General features: G+C 36.2%; 1 protein-coding gene across 1 annotated transcript; it reads right to left on the bottom strand.

The window, feature by feature from the left end:
• Window positions 1-4,106: 4,106 nt before the first annotated feature.
• On the bottom strand, window positions 4,107-5,320 carry LOC145046324 (uncharacterized). The gene is made up of 2 exons (XM_078994610.1): window positions 4,934-5,320; window positions 4,107-4,169 (listed from the first exon to the last, which is right to left on the bottom strand). The coding sequence occupies exons 1-2, from the start codon at window positions 5,318-5,320 to the stop codon at window positions 4,107-4,109; spliced, it is 450 nt and encodes a 149-aa protein (XP_078850736.1).
• Between the last annotated feature and the right edge of the window lie 9,970 nt (window positions 5,321-15,290).

The following is a 15,290-nucleotide window of genomic DNA, read 5'->3' as shown; positions in this document are numbered from 1 at the left end:
ACATTACTAGAATAAAACAAAAATCTAGAAATTAAAGTTAAAGTCTTCCAAATTGAAATCCAAATGAAACCCAAGTGTTTCCAAGTATTAATTGTCCTCCAAATCCTACAGAAAATCGCCTATAGAACTCCTAAAATTGGCTTAACATCTAATGGAACCGGTTACACCTTTTTAGAAAGAAGAAGAACTAATTTAAACCCGTAATCATGTTTACAGGACCCGTGTAAATTAACACTACCATTTACACGGCCCGTGTAAATACAAAAGTAAAATGTGCAATTTGGTCAGGCCTTCAAAGCACAATGCTCAGAAATCTATGTTTACACGGTTGGTGTAAACAAAAGGCTTCCATTTACACGGTCGTGTAAATTTCTGAAGAGCCAAAATTTTCATTTCTTTGATATCTTTCTCCTCGGTGCTCCGTAAGTCCCGAAACTTCATCTACATCTCTTAATCATCACCTCAAGTGAGTTCCTATCTCCAAAAGTCCTTGAAATATCACAAAAATGTGTCAATGAAATTGATTCATGAGAAATCCTGAAAACCATGCAAAATGCATGAGTTTAAGCCTATATGCAATGCACTTTTATGAAATAAAACTACAAATGGGTGCATGAAATGCATCTAACAAATGAACCTTTCTTGTCCCCAAGAAAGAGAAAAAAAAATTAGACCGGAGAAAATAAAATAAAAGAAAAGAAACAACAAAAAAATCAAAATTAAAACTTTTGAAACTTAATGAAAAAATCAAAACAAACAAGAAAAATATCCAATCCAATTAACCTCATTTTTGTAGCATAGTTGAAATGTACCTATCGTGCATTGAGTCAACTTGACATTTATCTTAAAATATTATATAACAATATAAATAAGACTTTGGCCACTCCCTAATGTAACTCAACAGAATCAAAGATCACAACACTTTTTCCTTTTCAATAGCATCAAGTCAATTCATGTGACAAATTATGGTCTTACTCTCATGAAAATGTATGTGACAAAAATATGCTTAATCATCCTTGTTTTATAAAATGTAACAATGACTAGCTCTAGCTATTTGTTGATTAACAACAATCCTTTTCTAAAAAAATCTCTTCTAAGAATTCCCTAAAATTTACCTAGATTGGTAACAAATTTCAAACCACTTCCACTAGTCAAAGTAATTAACAGTTATTCCCAATGTCATAAGTTCAAATCCAAGTCCAAATGAATCTTTTGGCAGCCAAGTTTTTTTCCTAAACATATTATTCAATTAAACTATAAACATAAATATATATAAACTATCTAATTATATTTTCCTATAAATAAAGCTCATGGCTTTCTTTGAAATCCATGTAACAAGCTTCCAACTAACACATCCAGACCATATGACCTTAGTGTGCTGAATTTAAAAAGATCCCTTGGGTTTACTTGTCCAAACCTCAAAGGCCACATATTAGCTTTATTTGAATATATATATATATATATATATATATATATATATATATATATATATATATATATATATATATATATATATATATTGTTATTATTAAGTTCATGACTTTCTATGGAACCCATATAGTGAACTTTCAACACAACCAGTCCCAATGAACAACCCTCAGAGTTTACTCATTCGAATCCCAAAGGTCACAGATTAACTATATATATATATATATATATATATATATATATATATATATATAAATATATATATATATATATATATAATTTTATTTTATTTTAGTTTATTATTATTATTATTTTAACTAAGATAACACATAATACATTTATCAATTTATTTGCTAGGCTTATTCTTTATATTTTTGTCCTTGACTTTTCTATTGTGGGACATCTCACGGTCTATTACCGTGAGAGGCTTCTAGACATTTTTCGGGGGACTGAAGTCAACATGCAAAGACCCATAGGTATAGTTAGAAACTATGTCCCCAAGCAATGTATATAAAAGAGAATGAGTAGAAAGGACTTTTTAGAGCGCTAGAAGGCTCGGGACACTGGAATTTTATATTCTTTTTATGCTTTCTTGAATTTGGCATTTTGGGACCAATTCAACATTTACTACTCATAAGACCGGTCACGTGTCCCAAAGATTGACTCATACTTGTCGTTATGCTCCGGTGTTGACAACCTTTTCATTTTGTGTTTTGCACAAGTAGCTTCAGGAGGTGTGTCCATGTATGATTAGCTTGCTTTGAGATTTTCAATAAAAAGAGCAAGTCTAATCTCAAGGCATACAACTCACTTACTAGCTCAGCTGTTTTGAGAAGATTCGACTGCTTAGGATTGGATCAAAATAAACATAGAATAAAATACTTTTTAATAAAAAAATTTATGAATGCAATGTAAAAATTGAGATGCAAATGAAAAAAAAAAATATTAAAAATAGAATAGAAAGAAAGTCTTTTTGGTTTTTGAAAAATTAACGAGTGCAAAAAAAAATGAAAAAGAAAACAAAATTATGCAAAAATAAAAATAATTTTTTTACATGCAATGAAATCTATGCATGGATGGATGCCCCTCCCCATGCTTAAAATATAGCATCATCCTCGATGCTTGGAGAGAGGCATAGCCGACCTATTGAGATCCGGGCGGTGGAGGATGTGGTGGGAACTGTGGAGGGTAGTATGGATGATATTCAGTAGGATAATATGGGGGGCACTGGGGTTGAGATGATGATGGTTGTTGCTATGGTGGAAGGACAAGTAATCGGTGGAGATCGCTCATCAAGTAATCACGTTTCGGTTATGTTGCTCTTGAGTGGCCTAATGCTTATCAAATTCAGCCCACCATAGTTCCTGTTGGGTCCAACGCTCCTCCTGACGATTACAGTAGTCCTGAAACTCGGAAGTGTGTTCAGCAACTCCTGTATAAATCTCGCCTACCTCCTGCTGAAGACTAGTGTGATGGTGGTCTAATCGTGCAAACTCGCCCATGTAAAGGTTGTGACCGGGAAAAGGAATAGGGAAAGACGAGTTCGAGGCACCTATTGCTGGAGCATGGGTGGTGGTTGGAGGTTTATGGGTTGCAGTAACACCCAAGTTGGATTGGAGGTGCCAATTTGTAGATGGGATGTCATTTGCCAAAGCGAGTATCTTCTTATTTAAGTTGTCAATACATAGATACTCTTTACCATCTACAGTCCAATGAACATCCCCGTTGGGATGGTGGTGAAGGAGGTGCATAGTCTCCATAACATCAATACATAAACGAGTGCGGGCCGAAATTGTATATTAGTGGGGTTGTTGGGTATGTGGAGACCAAGATGTTCGGCTATAATTGAGACCATTCCTCCACAGTGAAGCTAGCCACCATTTCTCATGGAGTTTCTGAGCATTTTTTGGATTACCCAACACCCGCAATGAGGAACTTCCTCGGGCTTATGGATCATGCTCCATAGGACTTCCAATTCCTTCTTGTTTGCTTTTCTAATCTCTTCTTGAGGGAACAAGAGAAAAGCAATGATCTGGTGGGTGACCTTAAGGACTGGATGTATCATACTATAAGCCTTTACCATGCCCGATTGAAACTCGCCTTCATAAGAGATGCTTGTCCAAAATCTTTCACAGCTTTGCTCAAATATGAAAATTTTTCTACCCTTTGTCATATACACATCCCTTATTGCTTTTGGAGCACCAATAATATCATAAAGGATGTCAGCATGAATCCGATGTGATTGGTGGAGTAGACGAAATGTGATGATATGTGTTTGGTAATAAAAGGTGATGGAGGATAAGAGTTACAACATGGGTGTTTAATAGCTTACCGTGTGGAGATTCAAGAGACCTTCCCAACCTATGTTCTTCAAAAGTTTATGCACACCTTTGTAAATGTGAAGATCCTTAAGGGCTTGGATATCAACAAACTTTTGGTCCCCTTTTCCATGGGACCTTGGTCTTGTTCATCATAAGTCTCTTGACCACCCATATTTGAGGTCCCATCTCTAGCCCTTTTGCTACGGGAAGCCATTGTCCAATGAATTCAACAAAGTTTTCCACACAATGTAGGACAATTTTAGACTCTAGAGTATGCACAAAAACTAGAAATCCCACCAAAAATCACCCCAAAAACATGGTTCTAATTATCTGCACAAAGAAAAGAGTTTGGAACAATTATACCAAATTTGTGCTTGAAAATGGTGTTAGGGTGATGTCCAATGCTTCCCCAAGCTTATCCTACAAGAAATTACAAAGATTAGCATGAAATTTGGAGATACAAAAATTCTAGGGTTTGCTCAAAACCCCCAAAATCTGCCATTAAAGGGTGAAATTGAGATGCTAGACAAGGAAAATGAAGAAAAGAGAAGAACTTCATACCTTGGTGCTTGATTTTTGGAGAAAATTTAAGGAAGATGGAGTGTTTTTTGAGGTTTATTCAAAAGGGGCAGTAGGGAAAAGAAGAATCGCAGGTTGTGTGAAGAGAATAAGCAAAAAAATCGAGTTTTAAGCCTAAACGTCCAACTCTGATTTTATGTTTACACAGGCCGTGTAAACGATATGTATAAATTTACACGAGTGTGTAAATGACACCTTTGAAATATACTAGTCTGAATGGTTATAGGGGCCGTGTAAATGATAGGCAAAAATTTACAGGGTCATGTATATATCTGAGAAGGCAAAAAAAAATTGATTTTTTCATTTTTTCAATTTGCAACCCGCTAATTCACTACTGCCCGAAAATTGATTTTTCAACCTCTTTTAACATGAAAAACAACTTGAAAGCTTAAAAATGAAGAAAATATGATGAGAAAATGAGAAATAAAGGAAAAAACAAAAATACCCCTGGGTTGCCTCCCGATTAGCCGCCCGTTTTTATGTCGTTGGCTTGACTTGGCCCCTGAATATGTGTCATTCTTGATATGTGGGGCTCTCAAAAACTTCCATCTCTTCATTCTTCACTTGGAACCCTTCATAATACGGTTTCAATCTAGGCCATTTACTTTGAAAATCCTCCCAGTTTGTTGGCTTGTGATTTCCGCTGCACCATGGTCAAAGACATTTGTGACTAAAAAGGGACCAACCCATCTTGATCTTAGTTTCCCTGGTATCAACTGGAATCTTGAGTGGTAAAGTAACACTTTTTGACCTTTTGTGAAGGTTTTTCGGGAGATCATCTTGTCATGATATGCTTTGGTGTTCTCTTTGTAGATCATTGCACTTTCATAAGCATCATTTCTGATCTCTTCTAATTCTTGAATGTCCAACTTCCTTTTGTTTCCTGCTTCATATTCATTCAAATTGAATTTCTTCACAACCCAAAAGGCTTTGTGTTCTATTTCAACTGGAAGGCGACATGGTTCCCCAAACACTAACCGGTATGGAGACATACTGATGTGTGTAAAAACCAACTAGTTTTAATTCTACTAACTTAGAAACAAAATAAACACACGAAAGGCAGTGTACCTATCGATTAGTAATATAGTTCAAGCAAGTAGGGTATCGAATATAGGGAACAGTAAACAATTAAAATAAATGCTAATATTATCTAAATAGAACAAGTAATAAAAAGGGGGTTTCTCTAGTTTTGCAAGACTAGAAACTTACCAACTAATACTTAGACTACTTAACTAAAAACTAGATAAGCAAAGATTCACTTAAATTCAATAACGAAGGGAACTTCTATTTAGTTCAACTCAATTGATCCTATGGTTGATATTATGGTAATAGTGCAATGGATTAATTCTTCTATTGGCTACCGATTCAAGTGATTAGATTCACGTTCGCTGCACTAATCCTTAGAGAACAAACTAACTCAAACAGTGGCCAGTTGTCTAATTTAATTCAATTCACTAGGTTATTTATTCAGGTTAATTTAGACTTGTAATGGTTAACTAATTTGGTCCTTTAGTTAACCTCTTGTTGATGGTCATCAAACAAGCTCACACATGAATTTACCTAATTGTCCATTAATTCTAGTTTCACGTTCGTTATTCCTAGACATATGATAAATTGGTCACATAAACATATGAGGTTGACAATTAAAAGATGTTCATGCAGCTTAATTATTTTCCTATTAACAGAAAAATAGTTATCATTCACACATAAGGTTCTTTAACAAGCTAAAATCAACAAAATCACCAATATTAAATCAATCCTACCATAAAATCAAACCATAATCACAAAATCATCTATCCTAAGCAGAAGTTATGAGTTTTTAGCTCATATCTACAACAAATAACAAACTAAAAACATACTCTAATGATTGAAACATGGTTTATGCAAAAGATTAAGATAAAAGTAATGTGTTATTGCCTTTGATCTTCTTCCAAATTGATATCGAGGTTGAAATCTCGAAAACCACAGCTTCTAAGAACCCTTCTGGCCTCCAAAAATCGTCCTAAACTTCCCCCATAAGTTAGGGTTCGAATGAGAAGCATTTCTATATATATTTTATGAAAACAAGGGCTACTCGGCGAGTACAGTGACCTACTCGGCGAGTCCATCACTTAAAATCCCGTGTACGGCAAGGCAAAGTCAAGAATCGCGAAACTTCTGATCAACTCGGCGAGTTGATGGCCTACTCGCCGGGTCCATTTGGAATCAACATTTTCTCAAAACACGAAAGCCGTCCGAAATTGTGTCTAGTTTTCAGAACATTTTAATCTCGTCAATCGGAGTTACAGTTCATGAGATATGGCCAAAACATTGATGAGGGGTCAAGCTGTCCAGCAACATCGTTCTTTCTTCAAAATCCAAGATCCAAGCTTCCAATTGTTAGTTCCGCTTCATTTTCCTTTCGAGCATGTCTTTGTTGCTGAAAATGAAATATTTAAACTAATTAAGCACCTTTGGTTCATTATTTGAGACAAAAACAACATAAAGTATTAAGACAATGCATGAATTTTATAACTAAATATGTCCATATCAAAATACCCCACACTTGAATTTTGCTTTCCCCCAAGCAAAACTGAATTTTAGTACACTAATATTACATAAGACAATCCCAATTGAACCCAGCTATTATGCCAAGACTGCAACGCATGCATTTGTGTCTAAAACTTTTCCTAAACAACCCCCCATACTCTAAATACTCACAATCCTCATAAACATTCGCCCACTTTTTCGGAACAATGCTCATTTTTTGCATCCTTCCGAATCCATCCGCAGAAAACCTCCTAACCTCAAGGTATTTTTGGTTGAGCAACCCAAGCATACATAATCTAGAAAATTACAACTTTTCGATACCACTATGGAGCTCTTTGGAATTCTTCACTTTCTTGATAATTTGATCTTTGATTTCTTTGAATTCACCACCTTTGTTGTTTGATTTTTGGTATCTTCAACTTTTTTTTTTCTTTTAGAATTTTTGATCTTTCAACTTCATACTTTAACTCTGATGCTCCAAAAATTCTTCAAACTTTTTCTTGTAATTCTCTCCTTCTTTTTTTATTAACATGTAACTCGTTTTTTTTCACTCAAAACCCTAGATGCTTAAGCAGGGGCGCTCAACTTTAACCTTTATTGGTTAGTGATAATAATTTTCCTGGATACATTTATGGTACGCGATGCTAAACATATTGCATCCTTCAAACTAAGCGAGGTCGTGTTTTTGTCCCATGATTTCACTAGAATAAGGAAGCCACAAATGTACTAGAACGTATATAGGCTCAACTAAACATTTGGGTTTTCATGCAATCATCAACATAATACTAGCATAGAATACTAATTGCTTTACCAAAATTTTCAATATTAGCCCTAACAATTTCAATGCAAAATTTTCAAAATTAATCATAAATTAACTAAATTTTTAACTAATATAACCAACCCCCTATTTAGTTATAAAATTCATGTGTGTGAAACGAACTAGTTTTAATTCAGCGGACGTGAATCCAATATTAAATCAATCCTACCATAAAATCAAACCATCATGACAAATCATCTATCCTAAACAAAAGTTGTGAGTTTTTAGCTCATATCTACAGAAAATAACAAACTAAAACATAATCTAATGATTGAAACATGGTTTATGCAAAAGATTAAGATAAAAGTAGCGTGTTATTGCCTTTGATCTTCTTCCAAGTTGATATCTAGGTTGAAATCTCAAAAACCACAGCTTCTAAGAACCCTTCTGGCCTCCAAAAATCCTCCTAAATTTCCCCCATTCGTTCGCGTTCGAATGAGAAGAGTTGCTATATATATTTTATGAAAACAGGGGCTACTCGGTGAGTCCAGTGACCTAATCGGCGAGTCCATCACTTAAAATCCCGTGTACGGCAAGGCAAAGTCAAGAATCGCGAAACTTCTGACCAACTCGCCGAGTTGATGGCCTACTCGTCGACTCCATTTGGAATCAGCATTTTATCAAAACACAAAAGTCGTCCGAAATTGTGTCTAGTTTTTAGAACACTTTGAATCCTGTCGATCAGAATTACGGTTCATGAGATATGCCCAAAACACTGACGAGGGTTCAAGCTGTCCAGCAACATCCTTCTTTCTTCAAAATCCAAGATCCAAGCTTCCATTCGCTAGTTCTGCTTCCTTTTCCACCCGAGTATGTCATTGTTGCTGAAAAATGAAATTCTAAACTAATTAAGCATCTTTTGTTCATTAAATGAGACAAAAACAACATAAAATATTAAGATAATGCATGAATTTTATAACTAAATATGCTCATATCACATACCAATGAGGGTTTTGAAAGCAGTGTAGTATTCCCAAAAGGCATCATCCAACCTTATACTCCAATCCTTATAGTTTGGATTGACTATTTTTGTCCAAAATTCCTTTGATATGTTGTTCAGATTTTATGAGTCACCCCATACTTTTTCAAAACGACTTCAAGCATTCGGTTTCAAAAATGAGTCCCACGATCACTTATCAAAGCTTTTGGAGTGCCAAACAAGGAAAAAATATATGCTTTTAGGAAATCCAAAACAACTTTGGAATCATTAGTACGGGTGACTTTGGCCTCCACCCATTTGGACACATAGTCCACTGCCAACATAATATATGTACAACGAAAAGAGGGAGGAAATGGTCCCATAAAGTCAATACCCCACACATCAAATATCTCACAAACCAAGATGGGGGTGAGGGGAATTTGATTTTTAGAACTTAAGGACCCAGATTTTTGGCACCTATCACAATATGCACATAACACATAAGAATCATGAAAAATGGTGTTCCAATAAAATCCGCTTTCTAGAACTTTTCTAGCTGTCCTTTGGGGTCCAAAATGACATCTACAAGCATACGTATGACAAAATTTAAGGATGCGTTGCACCTCTTTTTGCTCAACACATCTTCGGATCATTTGGTCTGTAGAATATTTCCAAAGATATGGCTCATCCCATACATACCTTTTCACCTCCTACTTGATTTTATTCTTTTGCCAACATGTGGATTCTAGGGGAAACGGATTTGTGACCAAATAATTGACAATATCTACATAACATGGAGCTTCCTTGATAACGAACAAATTCTCATCTGGTAATGTGTCACGGATTGGTGTGGTATCTTCGGGTGGCACAATACGACTAAGATGATCCACGACCAAATTCTCTTTCCCACTTTCATCTTTGATTTCTATATCAAACTCTTGTAGAAGAAACATCCACCGTATTAACCTTAGCTTCGAATCTTTCTTGAGTAGTAAATTCTTTATAGCTGCATGGTCCGAATAGATGATCACTTTGGTCCCGAGTAGGTACTGTTGGAATTTATCTAATGCAAAGATAATCACTAACAACTCCTTCTCTATTATGGTGTAGTTGGTTTGAACACTATCCAAGTCTTGGATGCATAATAAATATCATGGTGAGCTCAGTCCACTTTTTTTCCAAACACTGCCCCAACCGCAGTATTGCTCGCGTCGCACATAATCTCGAACCGAAGATCCCAATTAGGTGGCTGGATGATTTGAGCATAAGTGAGTAAAACTTTCAAACGATCAAAGGCGCCTTTGCATGGTTGAGTAAACTCAAATTCAACATTTTTTTGGAGTAGTTGACATATTGGCACTGTAATCTTTGAGAAATATTTTATGAACCGCCGATAGTAGGGATGTCAAAAAGTCTCGTGGGACACCGTTCCCGTGGGGGCCCCATCCCGTTTGGGGGAAATTTTTAAAAAATATCGAGGGTGGGGATGGTGATGGGGGCAAGGTTAACCCCCATTTTAATTTTGGGGGCGGGGCGGGGGTAGGCAATTCCATCCCGAAACCCCCATGGGGACCCCGTTAATAAATTATATATATATATATATATATATATATATATATATATATATATATATATTTACATATATTAATTATATAAATATAATAAACAATAACATGATTTCGAGCTTCCAAAATTCATCAAAAACATGTTTTTAAGTTGTTAGTATAATGTTTTTAAGATGTCATAACTTTTTTATTTTTAACATATTAAATTTTGCTATAAACAATTATTTTTTACTTAAAAATTAGCTTTTTTAGCCTAAACAACAACTTCTTTTAGCAAAAAAAAGGCAACCCAAAATCTATCGGGGGCGGGGGTGGGGGTTATAAAGGGGATTCGGGGGTGGGGGTAGGAAGGATAAACATTTTTTTTTGGGGGGGGGGGGGGGGGGTACCGAGGAACGGCGAAATTTCAAGGGCGAGGGTGGGGGATGCACTCCCCGTCCTGTTTGCCCCCGTTGACATCCCTAGCCGATAGAAACCTATATGGCCAAGAAACGAACGAACTTCCTGAACATGTGTCAGGTAAGGGAGACTTTTGATGATTTCAATCTTGGGTTTGTCAACTTCCAAGCCTTTTTGGGACACTATATGACCTAAAATCAATCCATTGTCCACCATGAAATGACATTTTTCATAGTTAAGCACAAGATCTGTGTCAATGCACCTTTGCATAAATTTTGTTAAATTACTCAAACATTCATCAAAGGAGTTTCCATAAACTGTTAAATTATCCATGAAAATTTCGATGATGTTTTCAACATATTCAGAAAAAATGCTCACCATGCATCTCTGAAATGTTGCGGGTGCATTACATAGACTGAAAGGCATATGCCTATAAGCAAATGTGCTAATCTCCTTTTCTTCCTCCTCAATCTCCTTTTCTTCCTCTTCTTCATCCGGAATTCTTGGGCCTTCATAGCTTTTTCCTCATCTCAAAGTAATGTCACATGCATTATGTTTCGGGTTCTTCTTGGTTTGGGAAGGTAGCTTACCTTGTGATTCCACCCTACTCACGGATTGACTAAGTTGTGACACCTGTTGCTCCAAGCTTTTTATGCTAGCCTTGGTTTCTTGTTGGAAACTTGAAGTGTTAGTGGCAAGGCTTTTTACAATATCCTTTAATGACATACTTGATGAACCCGCTTGTGAAGGTTGTTGTGGTGGTGGCCGAGGCTGGAAATTTTGAGGTTGAAAGGTTGGCCTTTGTTGATGTTGAGGAAATAGTGGTATTTGTTGATTTCCTCCACAGCCTTGATTATTATTCCATCTCTGATCACCCCGTGGCTGCTCATATCCTCTCCGATTTGACCCGAAATACCCTCCCAAAACATTTGCTTCTTCATAATCTTCATCTTGAAGTTGAGGGCACATGTCAGTTGGGTGCCCCACTTGAGTACAAATACCGTAAGCGCGGGGTGTGGGCTACAAACCTTTGTCTTTAGCCAACATCATTACAAATTTTGTAAGCTCGGATAATTAAGCTTCAATTTGAGGAGTTTGGAATTCCTTTACACCTCGAGGTGCATCTGTGTACCATTCTTCTTCATGACTTGAATGTTTAGAATCTTCAGCCATGTTTTTAATTAAGTTGCGGATTTTGGTGGGAGTCTTGTCGGGTAGAGTTCTGCCAGTGGAGGTATTAAGAAGCCTTCTTTCCATTGGAGTCATGCCTTCAATGAAGTATTGGAGGAGCTGGTATTCGGTGATTCCGTGTTTTGGACATCGGGCACAAATTTTATTGAATCTCTCCCAGTATGTGTGAAAGGCTTCTCTTTTATGCTATTTCATTCCAACGATTTCCCTCCGTAGGGCTAAAGCTTTTATCTTCGGAAAGTATTTGTCCCAAAAGAGTCGTGTAAGATCTACCCAAGTGGTAACCGTCCCCGGTGGGAGGTCATAGATCCAGTCTTTTGCTACATCTTACACCGTGAAGGGGAATGCCCTAAGATTCATTTGATCCTCTATAACATTGTGTGGTTTGATACCCACACACACAACATGAAATTCTGTCAAAAACTTGTGGGGATCTTCATTTTCCAAGCCTATAAAGGTAGGGAGTAGGTGGATGAGTCCGGATTTAAGTTCAAGATTTGTGGCTGCCGGATATTGTTGGATAAGGTGTTTAAGTCCATAACTGTATTTGGTATGTACTTGACCCGATAGTAGCATGGTCCATTTGGGTTGCATGTCACCTGAACAGTCTGAAGGATGGACGTTTGAGAAGAGGTTAATTATGATTTATTAATATATTATAAGTTCTAATATATTAATATGAAATCATATTATTTAATTAGTATCGATAAAGAATTAATTTAGAATTAATTTTGTGATCAAAAGACACTAATTAAATATAAGGGATTGATTTGGTAAATCAATGATTCTTGTAAAGTGGGCTAATGATCCATAGCTCTTTAGGTTGGGCTAAACCAATGTGATAACCCATGGATAGTCCATGGAGGTTTAAATCCATGGAGCCTAAGGAATATGGAAGGTCATGGGCATTAGGGTTTACATGAATGTAACTCTAGTTTTGACACACTATATAAGAAGACTCAAAGCTCCTAAAATCGGTACCTAGGTGATCTTTGGAAGAGTGTAGCCGATTTTGAGTGTAATTCATCCTCTCTCAAGTCCTCCATTATTGGTGGTGGTGTGTGAAGCATTTGAGGCATCACATTTGGGGTGCTAGGCTCTTCAAAGGTTCAAGGTTTCAAGCTACAACAAAAGGTAAGCCATCTAACTAGATTGTATTTTATATACTCCATTGTATGCTAGTTAGGATGAGTGCTTTGGAATATGAAAATGCATGTATAATTAGAGAAAACATAGATCCAAAGCATCTAGGGTTATATGTACACCATAGGAGTGTTAGAATGCTCAAAACCCATCAGTGGTTTGAGAGATTAGGATTGTTTTCTGTTATACTTGATGCTAATTGTTTTTCAAAGTTGAAAAAATTGTTTTTTTCCTTTCGGACAGAGAACTCGCCGAGTCCACTAGGTGACTCGACGATTCCACTCAGAAAAGTGCCAACTCGACGAGTCCAGTTCATGTACTCGCCGAGTCGGTGCTCCAGTGTGCAGAATTTCGAGTTTTGGCCAGAAATTGGATTAAGATCATTACCCCAAACTCTTTTTTGAACTATGAAATCTATTTTTTCATAAGGTAATGATCATGCTTGTCCAATTAAAAGGTAATTGTCAAAGTTTGAAGATTTTTATTAGTTTACATGATTAGCTAATTTCTAGAAAATTGTCGATGTGAATTATCTTATGCTTATGAGTTTAATTAGATCATGTATGTATTATTTGACTATTTTATTGATTAAATTAATGATCTAAATGGTTTGAATGGACTCCATAACTTGTCCTCGAGTTATGAAAAATCAAAAGTCTTTTCTTTATAAGTCATTAAACTCATAAGTTAAGAAAATGAAAATTTTTAAATAGTGTCAAAACTTGTCCTCAAGTTTTGGATTTTGTAGAGTCACACTTTTGAATACTTTAAGTCCAAATCTTAGAACTTTAAAAATTTAAAATTCAACCCTTATATTATAAGTTTAATTATTATATATGTATAATACAAGTCAGTCTTACCATTATTAGACCTCGTTCACGATGTCGGTCTATAAGGGGGTATAAGGTTACTGCCTGTAAAAATGGTGGTTTAATGGGTGTCCACTCTCACCTACTACTTCCTTGACTGGTGGAGGGTCGTTAGCTAAACGGGTAGGATAGGACACTAGTTCTCATTAAAAGTATAATGATAATTATAAAGAAAGTAAATGTATTATTAAATTCCCAATCTTAGTTACTTTAGGAAAATATGAAATTGATGCTAATCCATTAAATTGCACTTTGCACCTTGCCAAGTCGTTAATGGAGCGTGTGTGGTTAACTGACACATTAACTTGGACCAGTAAGGGTGGCAAAGGGTAGCTATATGTTTTTCATAGATCGGTGGAGCGTGTGTGGTTAACCGGCACATCTATTGGGTAATAAATGACACTAAGAGTATCAAGTTAATTTTCATGGTTATTCATACCTTGTTTGTGATCCTTGGTATCCCAGTCACAAACCTGAAGCGCATAATCGAAATTTAAACTTGCCATTGAAAATTACAATGAATCTCAAAGGAATCTAGGAATTTCAATCCAATTAAAACTTAATAATCTATTTCGTTTTTCATGGTGAAAATTGGTAAATCGTCATTTACCTACCTTCAAATATTTTGCAAGTTGGATTACGACATCCATCTTCCAAATTGTAAAATATTGTGTTGGGTCCTAGCCTTAATATTTCATTTGGGTGTTATATTAAGGAATCTTATCTAATCTAAACTTTTTCTTTCTTTCTTTCCAGATGTCATCCAACACTGATTTTGGATCAAACCCTATTGGATCCTTCTCTCTCATTAATCTTTGTGGGAGATTCATCTTTGATGGTACTAATTTCAATGATTAGATTAGGAACATCAGGATGGTCACTCGCCATGAGGATAAGGAATATGTCCTCGATAAGGATCTAAAGGAAATTGATGAGTCTTCTGCTACTTCTCAGGAGATTGTTGAGTTTAGGGAACATGAGAAGGATGCCACCAAGGTAGCTTATATCATGCTTGCCACTATATCAGTTGAACTCCAAAAGTCCTATGAGGACTTCTACCCTTTTAAGATGCACCAAGACCTGATGGAAATATACCATCAGGGTGCTCGTCAAGAGAGGTATGAAATCATCTGCTCCATGATTACAATAAAGATGAAGGATGGTGAACCCATCACGACCCACTTGTAGAAAATACAAAGGTTTATGGACCATTTGCTCAAATTGAATGTTAAATTCGATGAAGAGTTGGCCATAGATATCATTCTACACTCTCTAGCTCCATGTTATGATCAGTTTCGTATGACTTATCATATGAACAAGGAGGAGGTCACTCTGAGCAAGCTTCATGGCCTTTTGAGGACTACTGAAAGTGATCTTAAAGATAAAAATGTTGTATCTACTCCTACTACTAATGCCCCTGTTCTGGCAATTGGACAAGGGAAGGGGAAGAAATGAAGGCTCCTTCCAAGATCTGCAAGGGAAAGTCTCTTGATGGATCCTCTTCAAGTGGAACCAAATGTGGTTCTACTG

This window comes from Lactuca saligna, chromosome 5 (genome assembly GCF_052625555.1).
Source record: "Lactuca saligna cultivar CGN05327 chromosome 5, ASM5262555v1, whole genome shotgun sequence".
Taxonomy (NCBI): domain Eukaryota; kingdom Viridiplantae; phylum Streptophyta; class Magnoliopsida; order Asterales; family Asteraceae; genus Lactuca; species Lactuca saligna.
Note: the sequence above shows the minus strand (reverse complement) of the source record. Positions and strands in the feature narration are given on the sequence as shown.

What these genes read in the sequence shown, in the direction of transcription:
- LOC145046324 (XM_078994610.1), bottom strand. Translation starts at nt 5,320, where the DNA reads ATGTCTCCATACCGGTTAGTGTTTGGGGAACCATGTCGCCTTCCAGTT. An exon ending in AAACTGGGAGGATTTTCAAA is followed by an intron (nt 4,170 to 4,933) that starts GTAAATGGCCTA and finishes AATTTCTTGTAG; the next exon opens with GATAAGCTTGGGGAAGCATT.